Raw genomic sequence first — 19,689 nt, 5'->3', positions numbered from 1 at the left:
CCTTAACTAATACAAACAGCCATATGACTAGTTATAGTCACAATAATAAAAATAGGTAAAATATCTCTATATAGCTATTTCTAATAATTTTTCAATTGTTAGCCATACGTTATATACAGCAATATAGAGCTTCATTCCTGAGCCATTGAGCGCCCTAAGCCAAAAATCTTCACTGCAAATGTGATCCAAATGGTGGACAAAGTCCCCATAGCAAGTTGCATAGGTTTTTTGCATGGCCGGACATCTAGTTAATACATGTTTTCCTGATTCAATCGCCATATTATTCATGCATAACCGGCAGGATCGTTCTATCTTGGTGAGATTACTCATAATCCCGCTAATAGCCAATACCGGGAGTTGGTCCATCCGCAATAATAAAATAAATCGTCTTAATCGTGGAGAGGGGCAAAGAGAGAGATAGGGAACCGGTTTCTTAAAAATGTATCTCATATGTTGGACAAATTTATAGCGTTTCAACTCTTCCAAGTGTGCATAGTTTTCATACACTTTGCAGTGGAGATACCAAAGTATCTCCACTGCACTCGATTGTTACTTTTTAACATTGCACACACCATCTTACAAAGTAAACGACAAAAAGGGAAACAGTTTCCCATTACTGAGACTCTGAAGGACTGATCACTGTCCCCATAACAAATTAGCAAAAGGCAAGGGAAGTGAAGCTGGAGGCTTTACCCCCAGTCAGAAAAGTCAGAACAGGTTCTGAAAGAAGCCAAAAATATTGGGGGTCCATAGAAACTACGGAAGGACAGTTGGAAAAGAGAAATCTTTAATAACAAAGGTTTCAAATGGAATGCTCCTTTCTAGCTCTGTATTAAATTCCTGCAAAACTTAATTCACATAGGAAGACTTTCACAACAGGTCTGTTTTCATGGAGCATTTCCAGCACACTTCTCATGTGCTAATTGCAACAAGGGAAGCCATTGTTAATTATCTTTAGAGGAGTCTAAGTAGCACAGTTCTATATCTGTAAATGATCACACAAGGAATCTTTTTGGCACATCCGTGTCACTGATCCTGTATCTTTCCTGGCCAGATCTGTGTAAGTACTTGCAGAGGAGACATCTATGACCGTTCTCTCAAATCTTCTTCTGTCCCTTTCCTGTGGCGGCAAAATATATATGAACTACAACTATTTAGTAAGTGCGAAACTGCTATTTGGATACGTTTTATGAGAAGATACTTTTCACTGCGTTGGTGCGCGACAATATACCCGATGTAAATGCAGCAGATAAGGGAAGCCACTGGCTTCATCCAGAGTGAATAATGAAGGGAAAGCTTGATGAGAAAGCAAACATTATCTTTCCTATCCATTTCCTAATATGGAAAAATATAAGAAGAAAGAAACGAAAGCCAACTGTGGACATTAGCTTGGCAGATGATAAATTGACAGACTAAGGAGGGGACTTGCCAATCCTTATAGAGGTGTTAGGAATTGAAGTGCTTTTTGACGGTTAGACTAGTCCAGAAAGGGAATAGAGAATTCTGTTAAAGATTTAATACGGTTTAATGTCTTGAAAATGAAATAGCGCAAAGGAATTTTAGGATCTTCACAATTACATTTTTTAAAGACTTTTTACTAGGGAATGTCACAGTTCGTTTCTTGGGGCAGAGTCGAAGGCTGATTTTATTATGATTGTGTATCAAGCAATGTGTTTGATAGCTGCTCTGTCCCTTTTAGGCTTCAATTTGATTGCATTTTTATACAATGTTTTTATATTTCTTGTAATGTTTTAGGAATTCATTCAAATAAACGTATTGATGAATGACTGGCGTCATGTCCTGTTCATACCTCCCTTTCAACTACTACTACTACAAAAAAGAAATGTTTACTTACAAAAAGGCTATAAATTATCTTTGTGGGCGGCGAGCAAAGTGAAACAGCACCACTTATTTATACATATTCAATTTACAAAAAGCAAAGTTTGGAGACCCACGGTTGCAGAATAATACTGTACCATAGTCCTCTTCAGGGTCCTTCTACTGATTGCAAATAGTTATCCACAATGTGAATTAAATTGGATAATAAATACATCAAGTGGAATAGTCCTTAACAGAGGTAAAGCGCACTGCAATCTACTTTAGTCTTAATTGAGTATCAGTAAGGCATGGCAACACTATTCTTTCCTCACCAGCTTTTCGACCCTTGTTTTGCAACGCTCAGCTAGACCAGGTTCATGGCAATGGCATCAGGGGATCTAAGCTTACATTCCCAAGGAACATGTGTAGATGTGAAATGAACGTAAATGGTAACTTGACCTGTTTATTTGCCTGCTGTTATATGTGCACAATCTAGATATCTGAAAATGATCTGTAATTATTTAACAATCCCGCAATTGCAGAAGCTTTCAAAGCTTCATTTTTGGTGGCAGGACCCTCCTCCACTTTGTCAATGACATGATACCAAGTAGGAATGGAAAAATGCACTGTACATTTTGAATTTAATTTTGCTGAATTTCGATTGTATTTGCTTTGTTTATATTTGTTTATTTCTTTGATCATGGATTGAGTACGTTTGTAGGATTACTCTGTCAATCACATACATGTTATATGCTTACATATGACCTTAATGTATGCTTCATATACAGTACACAAATGTTTGCTGAAGGGAGAGTGTTTTTATTTATATACTAACATAGAATAAGAAGTATATGAGAATATCTCAGACATTCAAAACATCACAAAGACTTGTAATGTTGTACTGTCTAGAATCAGAGAACAGATTTATCTTAAGCACTGGAAACTGGTTTGGGAATATCATAATAAGCTCAATTCAGCAGTTAAAGAGCAACAACCAATTGTATCTGTGGAAATATCTCCATCTACAGATGTATTGCGCCACTGGCCCAATACTATCCAGGTGCTTGCAGGTTGTCGCCCATATCCGTTTGCATAGAAATACGGACCTCATGGTGCAGATAATACAAAAGCAGACAACATTGTTAAAATAATTGCACAAATAAGGGCGCAAGTAGCTGTTTATGCCCCTTCAGACAACTTCAGTCGGGTAGTGCAATGCGACACCAACCACTGCCAAATATAACTAACTTGTTATTGTGCCCTCACTATGTAAATAGGTGGATGTTGGCCATGGTTACAAGGTGTATTCCCTGCAATTCGACTTCATGCTACAGAACCATCACCTTTTACTTTTTGTTCCCTCTTACCTCAATTCTTCGAACAGCATCTTCGATGGCTGCAGAGGTGGCAGCCATTTCCTTGTCAACCATATCGCCAAGTTCTTCCTGTTTGATATCTAAACTTTTGGGCCTCAGTTCCTGGGGAGGTCAAAATAATTGATTTAGAAAGGAGCTTGGAAGCAAACAATCTTACTACTTTTAGAAATATTTTGACAATATAACAACTGTATGTATGCTATGTGTAGTAGATAAAAAGCACACGCCTAGCTGGGAAGCATTAGAGTATCATACATGGGTGCCACACACCCGGGGGTAGATGTAAGGATGCAGGGCTAGCAGAAGAGCAGGGATGAAAAAGCTCCAGAGGGGGAGAATTAAGGTTGAGTTGAGATGTACTTTGAAGAGTACAGTCTTCAACCATCTTGTTACTCTTTGTAAACGACCCGTCTGTACATGCGAACATAATTAGTTCCGCTGATGACAATCTGAGAGGACAAAGTTGAGCCATGCTGTGGTTTTATCTGAACTTGATGGCCAGTCAATAACGATATGATAAAGTTAAACTAGTGATTCTCAGCCAGTAAACGGGTGGTGGAACCTATGATTGGGTGAGGTCTAAAATGAATTGAGGGCAACAGGCTTCTGTGACCCAGAAATAGCTAATGCATCAAGTTTGCATTTTTCTCCCTTTCACCAGCGAAGATTCACATAACCAAAAGACATAAAAGTCACATTGATCTCTTCTGACCCATTCCCATTCAATCTTAATAAACAGTCCATAACTCCCAGGATCAAATAGTTCATCAGCGCAGATCTGGTGTGCTAACTGGAATGAGCACAAAAGATGAGCAGTCTTCTGCATTCCATACTCTTCATAGGAGAGGTTTAACATCAACGCCAAACCAGTGAACATCACACAGGCCGGCAAGGACTGGCTTTAATGCAGTGGCAGTGAAACTACTAAACTAATGTGACATCACAGCTTGGAGTCATTCAAAACACTAAGGTTTTGCTTTGCTTAAAGAGCATTTAATTAGCATAAATAACTAATTTGCAAGTCTAAGGGGCACCCCCAGACTCCCCCCCCAACCCCACATACCCACTCTTAACCATCAATCATGTTTCAAGGGCACCAAACCCCTATGCACGGCAACGTAAAATCCCTAGGAGTAAAATTACACTCCCTTCTGACAACAGAACCCCACGTTAAGAAGCACTTAAAATGTGACCAGCTCCACCTCAAGCTACCGAGATGTATAGAGATTGTCTTGCTATGAAAACATTTTGGACCCCATAGACTACCAGAGCTCGAAGGACCTCGAGGTCCAATATTCAAAGATTGAGGGAAGAGTGATAACTCAAAATGTGAGAGTGCTTTTCCCCATTTGCGACAGTGGCAGATGGTTGCCGAGTTTGTGGGAGGAGCCTTGAGTGTGAGATTTAGACAAACTAGCGTTCAAATTCCTTAATCAGATTCAAAACTCAAAATGAAGGGGGAAGCCTGTTATTCTGAAGGCTGTGAATTCATTGGTAGAGCTCACTGATATATGAGACGGTTAGTGGGCCAAGCATTGGAAAAAAACATTACATTTATTTGGTTTCTTATATTGCACTTCATGCTGGCCTCCAGCCTCTAAGCGCAGTATCGGGACTGGGTACCGAACCCCTGCTTCTCAGCGTAGTCTTGTTTACAAGATCAAAGCGTTGCCGCTGAGCTATCCTTCCCAGTTGCTGTAAGAACATCAATGATCATGGCTCACCTCTATGGGACACAATCCAAAAAACTCTCTCTCTCGGTGACCCAGGCAATGTGTTTGTTAATGGAGTATAAATGTTCAGCAAGTCCCAGAGGACCCACGTTTGCTTTTGCAAACTGTTGATTCCTTAAAAAACATTTCCTCTAGCATAGTCTTCTGAGGAAACCCAGAGTTTCTACACTCCAGCTGTAATCGGGCCTTGTGCTTGAAAAGCGCTAGCGCTCATGAGCCTTTCCTGGCAGCTGTTCCAAGCACAGGTGCACCAGAAGGAGGGAATTTCAGAGTACCAGCGTGACAACTCCTTCAAGTGAAAAAGTGTCTCACAAGTAGCCAATAACTATGTGCCCCGCACCCCAACAAATTTCCATTCACGCCAGCAAGGCATAGCATCCTATCACTAGAAAACAGATGCCTCACAGGGTGTCCAATACAGACATCACAAAATTCCTTTAACTACCCCCGCCTCAGCCCGACCATTGGTAATCACTTGTGACATGTCAACATATCATCTAACAACTCTGTCCAGGATATTTACAGCCTCTACAGGCATGTTCTTTAAGCAGAGAACTTAGAAAATGTTTTCTGTCTGAGGAGTATTTAAAGGGAATTGTAGCCTGCATAGCAGTTACAGTGAGTATATGGATAGCTGGAGTAAAATAAGCGTATAGGCATATCAGCAGGCAACGGTATAAAAGCAAATAGTGTCAAAAGGCCATTCTCAGGAAGTTGTATGGAAAGTACTTAAGGTTTTCAACAGCAAATTATTAATTTAAAGAGACGTTCCAGGAGAGAACCCAATGAGACTTTCTGCCTTAAGGAAGGAATTCAGGATGAAGGGTAGACGATTAACAGGGGCAACAAGATCTAGAATCTCAGGTGAAATTGAGAAGGGTTCCAGAAGCTGCACTACATAGAAAACAACGCTTCAGACAAGGAGTGTGGGGTTTCAGGGACTATACCATCCCAGCAGACAAAATGATGATTGGGGGTAAATGTAGGTAAATATTTCTGATAGCAATTGTCTAGTTCAGTTTTCTGGTGAAGAAGAGAAGGGATCCTGTTTATTATTTTGTCCCATTCTCCTTTCCCTCCAGGGTGAGGAGACTGAAGTGGAAGCGCAGCAGCATTATATACTAGATGCTGGAGGCTGGGGCGGCGGGGTGAAGGGGAGGGGTGTCTGCGGGCCATCAACTACTGTAGAAAAACATCTACTGCACTGTTGTTTTGCTAGCCTACTAAAGAAACACACCCAGAAAATCTGGAAAACACATACAGCACACATTCAGGGCATCACCCAAATGCTGGCAAAGCTGAATTGGTCCCAGCTCAATGCACAGATCAAATTTAGGCCTCTGCCTATTAACACAGCCATAGCTAAGCTACATCACTGGAATATACCAATGACAGACTAACCCTTAACTACATCAACACCATTGTGCATGACCAACTGTGACCTATCTTCATCGGGGAATTCCTTTTGGTGGAGTTTTTTATTATGCAAATTTAACTTTGCTCACTTCAGACCAACCAAATAAATATCAGACTCTAAAGTTGGGTGAAAGAAGAAACAAAACATCCATAGTTACCAACATTAAACATTCCAATCTGTAGGTGCTTACCCAGTCTTGTTTTCTTTGCTTTCTGCGATTTGTAGTTTGAGTTTCATAATGGGAAAATAAGAACTACAAGTCCAAGAATGCAAAAAATAAAACAGGAGTGGACGAACACCTACAGCTTTGAATGGATCATGTTGGCAAATATGAAAAAGGACTCTTACACAGTTAAAATGTTTACCATAAAAGACTGCCAATGAATGAGATGGATCTGTGACCAACAGCCAGACAGTGTGAAACATATGATTTCTTCTTCACTAGGAAAAGGGGGGCACAGCAGGGCACTAATTCCAGCAATAAGCACCAGTCACAGAAAACAAACACTTGGTAACTCCAAATGCAATCCAACCTCTATTCATGGAATGACTCAATGCCCTCCTCATTTTATTAACATCTAAACACTGAATGGCAATACTTCTGAAAAATAACCCCTGTTTTTATATCAAGGAGATACATTTGTGTAGAACCCATTTTGTACCCCAGTAAAGTCAGAAGATGGGAGTAGATACCCCATTACCTCCATAGATGTCCTCCCCTGATCATTCAGAAGAGAAGGGTAATATGTGGGGAGTGGTAGGAAAGGAGGTGCTTGATGTTAGTGCTATGTCCCTGGTACGGGAATCCCACCATGAGCAAGACAATACGCTGCCTGTACACCCATACAACTGCCAGCACCAAAGGGCACTCTGTGTGGATGGTAGTCATTGCATAACGTAGCATATCCCATAAGAGTGGACCAAATTTTCAGCAAAGCACAATGTCCTGCTACTTTACAGTCACTGTACATTTTTGATGATTACAGAGAGTGAATTGGTATCAATCACACTTTGGCCTCAATTGGAAGGCGTTGATCGCCACCAGACCCGCCTCCTGGTTTGCGCCATAACATACTCTACAATGGTCTCATTGCCGCACCTGTCCCAGGTAAAGGATGCTCTGCAGGGTCCGCCTTACATCCGCTGGATCTGCGCTCTTTAGGGATAACTTATGCTTCAGTTCATTCAGGTACTGCAAAGTCTGGTTTCCACAATCCCTGCAGCTGTCCGTCAGTCCTGAAAAGGCAGCAAGTTCAGCTTTTGTTTAATAAACCACAAAGATAAAAAGATATCTGTATGTAGCACTTTTAAGAATCTTAGAGCTTGAAATGACTAGTGGCTAAAAGGGCAAATTCTAGTGCTGCAATCTAACTTGTTTAATGCTTCAAAAGTTCTTGTAGGCTTCATCAATACACAGTCAAATGGAAACCAATTCTTTCCATCCTAAATTCTATATATTATTTTAACTATTTTTTTCAAACTTATTCGGATATTGATTTTTTGTTATTTGCAAACACTAGTAGGGATGTGGCATTTTTCTCTTCAAATATGTTTTGTAAAGTAGACGTATCTGAAATAAAACACAATTTTTGTACTTTATTCCCATAGGTTTTAGATTTTTCTAAATCTTTACTGTGTAAAAAAACAAACCTGCTTTTATTTTTGATTCGAGTTTGTTGGCACAGTAGAGTGATTGTGTGACTGGTGGTGGCTGGTGGCGAAGTGGTATGTAAGAGCATCAAGAACCGGCGATGTTGGTTGGGAGGCAGTATATGTTTGGGGGTGTTGGCGGAAGCTGTGGGAAGGGGCGACTTCTCGCTTTAGAGGTGGGATGACACAGTGAATAAAAGGAGGGTGTGGGAGGTTACAGACTCCAGTTAAGGAACCATGAGGTTATTTAAGGTTTTCTGTTTATCGGATGCCTTTTAAGACACGTCCTACTGAAGGAGATTCAAAACAGAGAAGGAGCCTCTTCCTATATTATATTAAAGTTTGATTAGAAACAATACATTAATTTGTTTTTTATATAGCTTTTACATAGGACATAATTACATACATTACCATTATTACCCAATTGAGATTGGTACTCATTTATCGACCTCGGAAAGATGAAAGGCTGAGTTGGCCTTGTCGGGATTTTAACCTGCAAGGTTGAGGCTAGGCAAGCACTTGAATCAAACCAGATCAAATAAAAACTGGACCAGCTCAGCCTTACATAAATGGAGAACATTGCCAAGTTCCATCTCTTTGGAAAAGCCAAAAGGGCCGGGATAGAGGTCATCATGTCAGGTGAAGGCTGGCATTGGACTCGAAGCCCAACCAAAATGGCGGCAGCACTGGCCTGTAAGACAATCCACCTATTTCTGCAAAGCTCAGCCTTAGTCATTAGTAGCAATGCTGAAATATAGCAAGCGACCACCACATCAAACACTCCAGTGCAAATACCAGCTTTAAAAAGTAAGCAGAAACACAGGCTCATCAGCACACTGTACACAAATAAAGGCAAGTAAGCTATTTGTGCATGAAATGTCATCGACATAGTAACAATGTGTGTGAAAACCTTTCAGAGTTGGGTTCACTTCTGTGTAAGCAGTGCTAGGGGCTCGATCAGTAAATACACTAGATGTATATAGTCAGTGTTCTCCAAGCACTGCTAAACCATAGCATGCGTTGGCACATGTACCTCACTTTATACTCCAAGTAGGTTTAGACTCTTCCTAAAACCGCTTTGATCCAGTATATGTGCTACTGTTTTTACCTTGTCCTGTAGCTAGTTGGGGTGGAGGCGAGGGAAAAAAGGGGGACATCGATTGTACAAAAGTAAACATGAAAAAGAAAGCAAGGGTAGTGCCCACTTTTATTTAGGTAGTTTCATTTCAAATTGTAAAATGCTATATATCCACACTCTGTAGCATCAGATTCCCTATCCTTCTAAAGGGACTGTGGCACAACCCTCTGCTGGGCCCCGAGGGTGTGTGGGGATTCCTCGGGGAGCACCCCGTGCTGTGGGTAGGATCCCTTGGGCCTCCCACATAATACCAGGGCTGTGGGGTAGGGGACAAGCACTTAGTTCTACCCCTGCTACTGTCCCTTTAAATCATTCCATGTGTGAGGGGAGAGAACCACTTTTGCTCACGTCCACGAGGACCTTCGTGAGTTGGGTAGAGCTAGTGAGAGCAAGAACTGCCACCTTGAGGTAATGTCATTTCAATGCTAGGGAAGCCACAGCAAGCAGCAGAACAAATCACTTGCTGGCTCCAACATTGCACTTCGGTCGACTCTGTGGTTGCACTACGGTATGCACGCGCATGCGCACGATTCAGACGTTTAAACAGTGGATAGGCGTATTCAAAGGCTCGGTCTGTGGTGCGGAATAGGCAGCAGGGAAACCACGGACTACTCTTGAATCATTACCACGAGACCATTACCAAGTGCGGAACAATTACCAGTCGCACATGGGGCACATCGAAAACAGCCCGGACGGATCAAGGCTCAATAAAAAGCTGAAGAAAGCGATAGTGTGGGTGTTTGGACTAGTGCAGCAATTGAAGCAACACGGTATGGAGAGGGAGAGGCGCAGAGAGCTGAAGGTGCCGGAGGAGGAGGTTCAGCGAGAGCTGAAGTTGCAGAAAGTGGAGTGCTGCAAAGAGGTGACAGTGCAGCAGAAGCAGAGATTAGAAGGTGAAGGAGGGGCAGAAGGCACAGGTGGAGCTATGGTGGAGCTATGGAATGGTTGAAGGTACGGGCGGTGGAGTTTGAGGTGTGGAGGGAGTTGAAAGAGCAGAAGGTGGTGAAGGTTCAGGGAGCTGAGGGAATTGTAGGGCAGAGAGAGTGGAGGAAGTGGGAGAAGGTGCAAATGGCAAAGAAAGCTGATGCTGCAGGAGGGACTGGACGAGGGCCGGAGAGTACAGAGGCTGAAGGAAGAGAATATGACCAGGGGGAATAATGAAGAGGAGACGAATGTACAGGAATGGCCGGAGGAGGGAAAACTCAAGGGGAAGTGGAGAGAAAGTTAATAGATAGGGCAGGGAGGGAAGGAGAGAGGACCAGGAAGAGTCCAGGTATAAAGAGACACTGGCCACAGAGAACATGAAGACTGACCAGGCTATCGGGACTTTAGTTGGAGGAGTAAAGAACCAGGCAGACGGTCGTTGGGAGGTTCCCTGGAGGTGCAGGGCAAAGTAACTGACCGTCAGTGAGACAATGTCAGTATTCTTTGCATTTGGGGAAGTGGTTGAGAAAGGAGATTGTAGCAGACATTTGAGGAGGTGAGCCGACAGATGGCCATAGTTGAGATCTAGACAAAGGCCTTCAAGTGCAAGTGTGCATCGGCTCAGAGGGGAGGAAAGCTAGGCAGGCTTAGCGGTGGCGGGATCAGGGACCTGGGAAATAGAAGAACCACAGCACCTAGTCTATTGTAGCAAAGCTTGTAACATCAGCAAGTGCCTGCTTTACTGGACATCATCCAATTGTTGTGCCCAAAAGACTGTTTGACACTGGGACGAGACCCAGAAAATAAGACGTTTGTGGATAGGGCCAGATGAATAGATAGGTAAACGTATTGAGATGTTTTCAATCTTCTTTATGCCAGGAGAGTTGCAGAAGTAGAAGTGTACCCCAGGGATTTAACTGGCAGAACGGAAGATCAAAACTGAGTAACCGGGCATCCCCTTGACCTTAGTACTAATCGTCACCCAGGGGAGGAAAGCAGAGAGATTTCTCCATTCTGTTAAACCATCACCTAAACTGAGACGTGAATGAATTGTATCTTTGTTTCTAGACCTTAAAAAGAACCCTCTACTATATCAAGGTCCTTTTGTTATGGAACACCAATAAAAGGACAAGTTCTAAAACGTTACTTTTCTTATCTGGTCAGGTTTTCCCCATCAGTGGAGTCTTGTTGCTGCTGGGTATTTTTTATCTAAAATAAGCAAGTCTTGAAGATGGGTTGGATCGAGGATTGTGGAGATCAACTATATGACAATTAACTTACCAAAGACAGCTGGGATTAGATCTTATATTAGAGACAAATTGTTTTACCCCTTTCTTCAGTGGTGGGGTTATCATTGGTTAATGGGAGAACAGCTTCTAATAGCCTAGTCCAACCATAAATACAAGTCAAGCCAAGAATGCCATTAATTTCTTCCAGATTCTGATAGCGATTGGCAAAGGACAAATTACTTCAACATGACTTCCAGACCATGAAGCAAGCATGGTCCTTTACTCTTGACTTGATGGGGAGAAACAGCAATACCTTCATTAAAATAAGATTTGCCTTGCCACAATGCCCTTCTCACAACTTACCCTGAATTTCCCGATGTTTGGGGACTGGGTCGCTTGCGGTCATGAGTCCAGTCGCAAGATGACAAAAATACCAGTTACTCCCAAGGACCTCCCAGAAGACCCAGCACCCACAGTGCAGAGGAGGTGGTGACAGCATGATTGGCCAGTCGCATCATGTGATCAGGACTTGCATTTAATATATGTGTCCAACAAAGGAACAGGAGACTGTCAGTTCGCCGAGGTTGTATGTCTGCCTGTTCACCAGTCTCACCCTCACTACCCAAATTATTATCTCATGCAAGATGGCGCCTGGCAGAGGTCACCATAAACACTCTAGTAGGCATCGATAACTTCACTATGTTGGTACTTTCTTCCACTAAGATCCATGGCTGAGGCTAAGCTCCCTCTTCACCTGTGCCCCCCCCACCCCGCCCGGAGATGGTCATGGATGTGGTTAGGAATAGCATAAGGTTAGGTTTGGAGTCGAGGGGCAGCAGGGCTGAAGAATTTGGGGTAGAAAAGAAGGGGTGCAGGGGTCCCCCCCCTGCAATGACAAAGCAAATATCTGGGCAGGTAAATGTGACAAAGTAAGTGATGGTGAAGTGAATGCTGGCAAAGTAAAGACATACTTCTCTCTTCACCAATCTTCCCATCTCCCACCCTCCTGGCTAATTCTAGTCAAATCATTCCTCCCTTAGACCCATTGGGCTAGTTATTTGCACCTCTCTACTGCCACTCACTCCCTCCAACCCTCCCTCCTACCCCCTGCCCCCCGGGATGGTTCTGGGCGTGCCTCCCTCCTCACCTCCCAACCCATAGGCCGGGCCTGTGCTCGCTCTGCCCCACCACTTACTTCCATCCCCAGAATGGACCTAGGCTCCCCACCCTCCCACAGGCTGTTTCAGGGCACACCCCCATCCACATCCATCAATACGCAGCTCTACCTCGAGATATTCTCCATCGAAGATCAAGGGCTCAAGGCCTGCCTCGCATTGATCCATTCATCGATGTACAGCGCTTACCTGAAGCTCTACCCCTCCAAGACGGAATTCCTGCTGTTGGCCATTAGCACCGAATACCCCGACATCCAGACATGGCTCTCTACTCTCAAACCTGAGGGCTTCGCACCCCAGCTGGGCGACCTGCGCCAAGTCACTTCGCTAGAACATTGACAGATACCGCTCCTTCAAACAGCACATAACAAGGAAGACGCAAACAGCTTGGTACCAACTTCCTCTCCTGCAGAAAATCAAACCCATCATCCCAGAAAACAACTACAGACCTGCTGTCCACCCCTCCGGCCTCTCCTACCTGGATGGCGGCAATACCCTTTTGTAAGGCCTTCCGGCAACTACTCTGGCGACTCTGAGATGTGTCCTGCATAATGCAGCATGACTCAAAGGACTCTGCAAATTCGACCACATCACCCCGACGCTCATCGGACTTCACTGGCTCCCACTGCAGGCCTGTATTATCTTCAAATCCTGGAATCCTTGACATCTACTAAGCTGTCACCCTGACGTCGCCAAGCTACCTCACTGAGAAACTCCGCATCTCCAGAGGCCTGCAAGTAAGGACCCGTGAAGACTTGAATTCTAACTGTGCAGGAAGGAAAAATCCAGAAGACAGGCCTTCTCTGTCTACGTCCAAAAACTATGGTACCTCCTCCTGGTCAACATCAGATGCGCCCCATCACTTCTACCGTTCAGGAAGGAGCTCCAGACCCTCCTCTTCAAGGAATGGCTACTCCCTAACACCAAGCTCCACACACACACTACTCCGCTCCCCACCGTTTCCCCTCCTGGTTGCTTGTAGCTACCTTGCTGACAAATTGGCCGCTCTTCCCCCTCGCCTGTTAGCTCCCTGTTCCCTTGTTTCTCTGCTTCCCTCACCGTGTTCTTCCCCCTATGATTGTACAGCACTATGTTGCTTCCTGAAGCTAGGTCCACGCTCAATAAATAAACTAATAAACAGGCCATTGCAATGCAAATCCAAATGGATGAATACTGGAAGTTGTCCCAATACACTAAGCGCCTGGAATATCGGGTTCATCACAATGAATAACCCATGTTAGCTACGTGTTTTTTAAAGGCATAACAGTGTCCAAATCTTTGTTGATTAGTTGTCGGACAGCAGTGACGAAGGCTGAATCACATACACAGTGAATGATTGGATGGTTTCTAAACCAGGATGTCACAGAAATATCGATGATGTACTGAGGACTTACTGTCGGCGTGGTCCGTTGGAGCCAAATGCGACGTGGCGCTGCCGTTCACAATGGTGTCAGCCGTTAAATGAGAGAACTGGGCAAGTGCAGCCACCAAAGCAGCAGCATCTGTAACATGCAAATGAATATAAGATTTAGCATACAAACCAACACACTGGAGAGAAACAAAAACACATTGAAATACAATTCTAAATAATCATAGTTGAAACATTCTTAGCCAAATGAAAGAGTTAATACGAATGTAATGACTTTTTCGGTATCTTCAACAGTACCAATGATCGCTCCCTACACTCATTTTAGGATGAAGAGTGGCATTCTGTGACACAAAGGAAAGCCTACAATTTGGTTCTCTTTGAAACAAACTATTTCTGTTTTCATGCTTTTTGTGCTTGGCGAACTTGGTCTGCTCATCCCTTTGCAGCAACTCATGCCAAAAATCCTCATGCCTTAAGAATAGTGTCTGACAGTATGAAATGAAAAAAAGAGCAACTACCACAGTCCAACGGGTTAGCCAAATGCCATGCCACCCCCAATGCCTGACCACAATATCTGTGAGTCTGACCCAACAACCTGCAGGGGACTCTACAGCCCAAGAAAATAAGCTTATCAGGATGCCAGGGAGATGTTGCCAGAACTACCTGCAGGAAGAATAGTGGATGAGCTGCAGGGTCACTTCCCGTCCCCCCCTTCCACATCTCTGGTCGTGTCCTGACCTAAGTGAGATGGCCGCAGGGCTAGGAAACTCCAAATGCACCCCATGTTCCATTGTCTGTTTTGTGGCGAGTGCCACTGTTAGGTCGCTGCCTTGTCACTTCTAGTATAGGAAATAGAGACTGAAAACCAAAGTTAAGTTTTATGTGTTTTATTTCCAGTTATGCAGGAACAAAGACAATGGGGGTCAAAGAGTTGGGCGGTAAAACATCAGTAATTCCACCCAGCAAAATTACCGTTACTGCCTTCGTGTCTGACGGAATTTCCGCTGCATGACAACCTGTTGGGAGCGCACACAGACCATTGACGGAAATGGTAAAGCCAAAACGGGGCTCCCCCGACAGATATATCCTGGCATTCGGTGGAATTACTGTTACCGCTGTCCAATCAGTGCTAATCCTCCCAGTGGAATTACAGCCGGTGTAAATAGCGTCATCGGTGGAACGGGAAGTATGGCGGCAGCCATTTGAAAAACTCAATCCACCAGTTCCTGTAGCCATCCACAGCAACGGGACATAGCAACCATGCCCTAGAACATAGCAAAGGCCAAGGTGCCCGAACACAGGCTCCAAAAGCCTAACATCAGTGAGTGGGAGCTAGAGGTTCTCACTGATGAGGTGGTGGCACATGCAGACAAACTGTATTGCAGCTGCCACAGGAAAACGTCAGGCCAGCGCACAGCAGCCATCTGGGAGTCCACCTCCAAGAAAGTGTCCGCTGTGGGCACAGTCCCTCGGGATGGAGAGGACTGTTGAAAGAGGTGGAATGACCTCAAGGTCAGGGTGAGCAGCCGCCTGTCAAAGCACTGACAGTCACTGGCCACTGGAGGCAGCACCACGCAGTGTCTCGTCCTGATCCTATGGGAGGAGAAGGCCAGCACCATCCTGGATATGGAGGGAACCGAGGGAGTCTGTAGACCCGAGGCCAGGGCCAGCATCAGAGACCAAGCTGGTGAGTTTGAAGGCCCTCTTCCCCTGAAAATGAACTGGGGGTGGGGGTGGTGGTGCAGGAAATCAATATTCCCTGTGTGCTGACAGGCCAATGCTGTCACTGTATGCAAGGGTTGGTGGTCAAATGTGCACAAAACCACGCACAGCAGTATGAATGTGCATGGGTTCACAGGCAACCATGTGCACCACCAGGGCTGGCTTCAGGGCCAGGGAGCAACATTAGCGCCCTATAGGCCCCACTGCAACAGCAGCTGGGGGTAATCATTCAAGTGCTCCTGCAAGCTTGTGTGGCGCATGAAGGTGCCCAATTGAAAGGAAAGGTGCCACGCTCTCATGCTGGCACTGGGCGTTCCAGCACGGGAGCAGGGCACATGTCATTACAATAAGGTGCTGACGCCAGACCAGCAACAGCACCCTATTGAAATGTTGTACTACTCGCCCCAGCAAGCGTACGGGGAGTCAAACACTGAAATGGAGTGCTGATGTTAGGCGCACAGTCACCCCCCTCCCCCGGACCCCAAGGTGAGCGGGCAAAAATTACTGTTACAGCACCCCGGGCGGCATCACAGAAATGGCTGTCCCTGTGAAGCTCCAATATGTGCTGAGAAAGAAGTGCCATAGTGGTCCACCCCCCTCCCTCCAGCCCATCCCATGGAATGGCCACCTTGGCAGCATAAGGGTGTGTACAACCTCAGCATTCACTACACTCACCTTGCTGTGGTCATAGGCAATGGCCTGCAAACGACCATGTACTACAATCCACATGTGTGGAAGGTCCCTCAACTATGTAGCATGTGCGACTAGCAAGCCAACGTATCAGTATGCAAGTTGCCTGACAGCATGGCATTGTTCACCCAACAGGGTCGCAGCCAACTCAGGAGGATGAGGAAGGGACATCAACCTTGCATGGTCGATCCTCCAGGTCATCGCCTTCAGCCACCACCCCAGCACCGGCCACAGCAGGAAGGGCAGGGGAAGGGGATGGCAAGTGACACCAGCTGCACCACACCTGCCAGTGCAAGCACTGCACCCATTACCATTGCTGGGGACACACTCACAGGGACTGCACCCCTGGCTCCTGCAACTGCCCCCCAACAGCCGGCCAATGTCGACGTTGTGGGGGAGCCAGCTGCTGGCAGGCATGCAGGAGGCACGTGCGCCCCACCACGCAATAGACCCATGAGACGATTCCGACACCTGAGCAGGGCAGCCAGCATCATGGCCAGGAGTCAGAGGGTGACTCAGACATCAGGTCCTATTGGTCACTGTGTTTCAGCCCCAGCCCTCTCCACATCCCTCAACCCATACCTTAAGCCACACAGGATAAAGTAATTGTGAGGGGGCTGGATACGATGGAAGAGCGGCAGGTGCGCCTTGAGACACTCCTAGATGCGCATGTCCTCCACCTCCTGGCCATCTGGGACTGTGTCCAGGGTGCCGTGACCAACATCAGGCGGCTGAGACATCTAACCATACGTCCATTCCTGGCCTCTGCCCACCCACTGCGTGGCAGTGCATCAACCACAGGCAGGGTGTCTGCCTCTTCAGGGGATGGCATGTCCACTTCAGGGAATAGGAACAAGTTACTTACCTGCAACTGTTGTTCTCCACCATGGGTCTGGCATGGATTCACATGCTCATGAATATTCCCCGTCAGGCTGGGAATCCTCAGTAAAGAAAAAAATCAGTATCAGTTTCGTTTCTGATCTGTCTTTCTTAGTAGTAACCAATCACTGATCTCTGGGTCATACTGCCCTCTCCCTAAACCCCACCTCTGGCAGCCATCCTCAGATTTGGGAGCACACAAAGTGGCAGTATGACCAAGTGAAGAGCCGCAGAGGGGTAGGCGGGAGGGTTCGCATGTGAATCCATGCCAGACCCATGCTGGAGAACGACAGTTACAGGTAAGTAACTTGTTCCTTCTCCAGCATGGGGTCTGGCATGGATTCACATGCTCATGAATAAAAGAATACATAGCAGTACACACATGCACAACCACAGGAGGTGGCAAAGGCTCAACATTAAGCATTACATCCAAAACTCAACATTAAGCAATTCTTACCTCCTCACCAGGCTCACCTTAGGCAAACCAGTTGCGCAGCACTGCTTGGCCGACCCTGGACTCCTCCCTGGAGTCCCGATCGACGCAGTAGAATCTTGTGAAGGTGTGCGTCGACCTCCACGTTGCAGCCCTGCAGATGTCCAGCAGGGGCACACCAGACAGGAACGCCGTGGTAGCAGCGATCGCACTGGTCGAATGGGCTCTCGGACGGCCGGGCAGCGGTCGGTTTGCCAACCGGTGACAGTGCATGATGCAGCCGGAGAGCCATCTGGAAATGGAAGTCTTCGAGAGAGCCTTCCCTTGATTCACAGACCCAAAGTTCACAAACAGCTGTGACGTCTTCCGAAAACTCTTTGTGCGGTCCACGTAGAACTTCAGCGCTCTAGCTACATCCAGCGAGTGCAAAGTCCTTTCAGCCGGCGTCGAAGGCGAGGGGAAGGAAACTGGTAACACCAAGGGCTCGTTGAGGTGGAAGTCCGACGGCACCTTGGGCATGAAGGAGGGGTGCGTCCTCAGCACCACCCTCGTGTCATGAAAAGTCAAGTATGGAGGCTTGCAAGATAGGGCCTGGATCTCTCCCACTCGTCGTGCTGAGGTGATGGCCACGAGGAACGCTGTCTTCCATGACAGGAACTTCAAAGGCGCCGAATGCATAGGCTCGAATGGGGCCCCCATGAGCCTGGTCAGCACCACATTAAGCTCCCACGCCGGGGCAGGAGCCTTCACCGGCGGAACGATTGGAATAGTCCCTTCATAAATTCCTTCACCAGGCGATGAGACCACAAGGACGCCCGTCCTGTAGTCCTGGTATATCGGGAGATGGCAGCCAGATGTATTTTGATGGAGGCGTGAGTCAGTCCATCTTTTGCCAGCGACAGTAGGTACGACAGTACTTGAGGGGCCGTAATCCGCAGAGGGTTAATCTTCTGTGCACGGCACCAGACAGAGAACCTCTTCCACTTATGACTGTAACACTTGAGAGTTGAGGACGCCCTGGCTTTTGCAAGAACCTCTCTGCAGTCAGCCGGGATATCGTACCCTCCAAACTCTAGTGCTGCAGGAGCCAGGCCTGCAAGTTCAGCAACTCCGGATCATGATGAAGAATGGCGCCTCCTTCTCTGGAGAGAAGATCCGCATCCGTCGGCAACTTGACTGGTGGGGACGTTGACAAGTCCAGAAGGTCCGGGAACCAGATCTGCCTCAGCCACGCCGGTGCGACGAGGATCATTTTGCACCTTGACTTCTTTCCGGGGTTTTCCCCATCGTCGAAAGAGCCGATCCACCTGGTCCTGACTTAGTTCCCACTCGTGGCACGAGCGCAGCTCCCTGCTGAGTGAGTCGGCGATGGTGTTTTTTATTCCTGCCAAGTGGAAGGGAACCAGAAACATCCCCTGAGCGACAGCCCAGTGCCACAGATCCTGGGCCTCCTTGGATAGGGCTGGGGATCTGGTGCCTCCCTGCTTCTGTATGTAGAACATCGTGGTGGTGCTGTCGGTGAAGATCCTCACCACTTTGTCCTTGAGGGACGGAAAGAACGACTTGAGCGCCCAGAACACTGCTCGGAGCTCCAGAATGTTGATGTGGAGAGACCTCTCCTCTGGAAGCCAAAGGCCTCTTGCGTGGAGATCTCAGGTGTGGGCCCCCCAACCCTCCAGAGAGGCGTCCGTCATCACGGTTTCCTGAAACACCGGGGTCTGAAAGTCCGTGCCTGTAGTGAGGTACGCACGGGTACCCCACCATAGGATCGCCCGACAGAACTCCTCGTCGAGAGGGATCCTGTCTTCGAAGGAGCCCGTCGCCTGAAACCAGCGGGCATCGAGGAACTCCTCTAGCAGACGCATCCGAAGTCTGCAAAGGGGTACAAGGTAGATGCATGAGGACATCATCCCGAGGAGGGACTTGATGGACCTCACCCTGGCCACGTCCGTGGCTAGCAGGAGCCGCACCTTGCCCAGAATGGCCTTCGTCCTCTCCTCGGACGGGGAGGCCAATTGCCCCACTGTATCGAGCTTCGCTCCCAGAAACAGTGCTACTTGGGACCAGGTGGGATTTGGGGTAGTTGATGGCGAATCTCAGTTCCGTGAGCAGCCGGACGGTCCTCGCTGTGTGTTC

General features: G+C 46.6%; 1 protein-coding gene across 1 annotated transcript in view; it reads right to left on the bottom strand.

The window, feature by feature from the left end:
* The window catches only part of HIP1R (huntingtin interacting protein 1 related), a 541,423-nt gene that overhangs the window by 116,010 nt on the left and 405,724 nt on the right, over positions 1 to 19,689 (bottom strand). The window contains exons 21-23 of the mRNA XM_069619635.1: positions 13,855 to 13,962; positions 7,444 to 7,580; positions 3,186 to 3,296 (exon numbers count right to left, since the gene is read on the bottom strand). Coding sequence (XP_069475736.1) covers positions 3,186 to 3,296; positions 7,444 to 7,580; positions 13,855 to 13,962 — 356 coding nt within the window. The remainder of the gene's footprint in view (positions 1 to 3,185; positions 3,297 to 7,443; positions 7,581 to 13,854; positions 13,963 to 19,689) is intronic.

This window comes from Ambystoma mexicanum, chromosome 10 (genome assembly GCF_040938575.1).
Source record: "Ambystoma mexicanum isolate Mex_15411 chromosome 10, UKY_AmexF1_1, whole genome shotgun sequence".
Lineage (NCBI taxonomy): Eukaryota > Metazoa > Chordata > Amphibia > Caudata > Ambystomatidae > Ambystoma > Ambystoma mexicanum.
The sequence above is the reverse complement of the archived record's forward strand: the minus strand, read 5'-3'. Positions and strand labels throughout refer to the sequence as shown.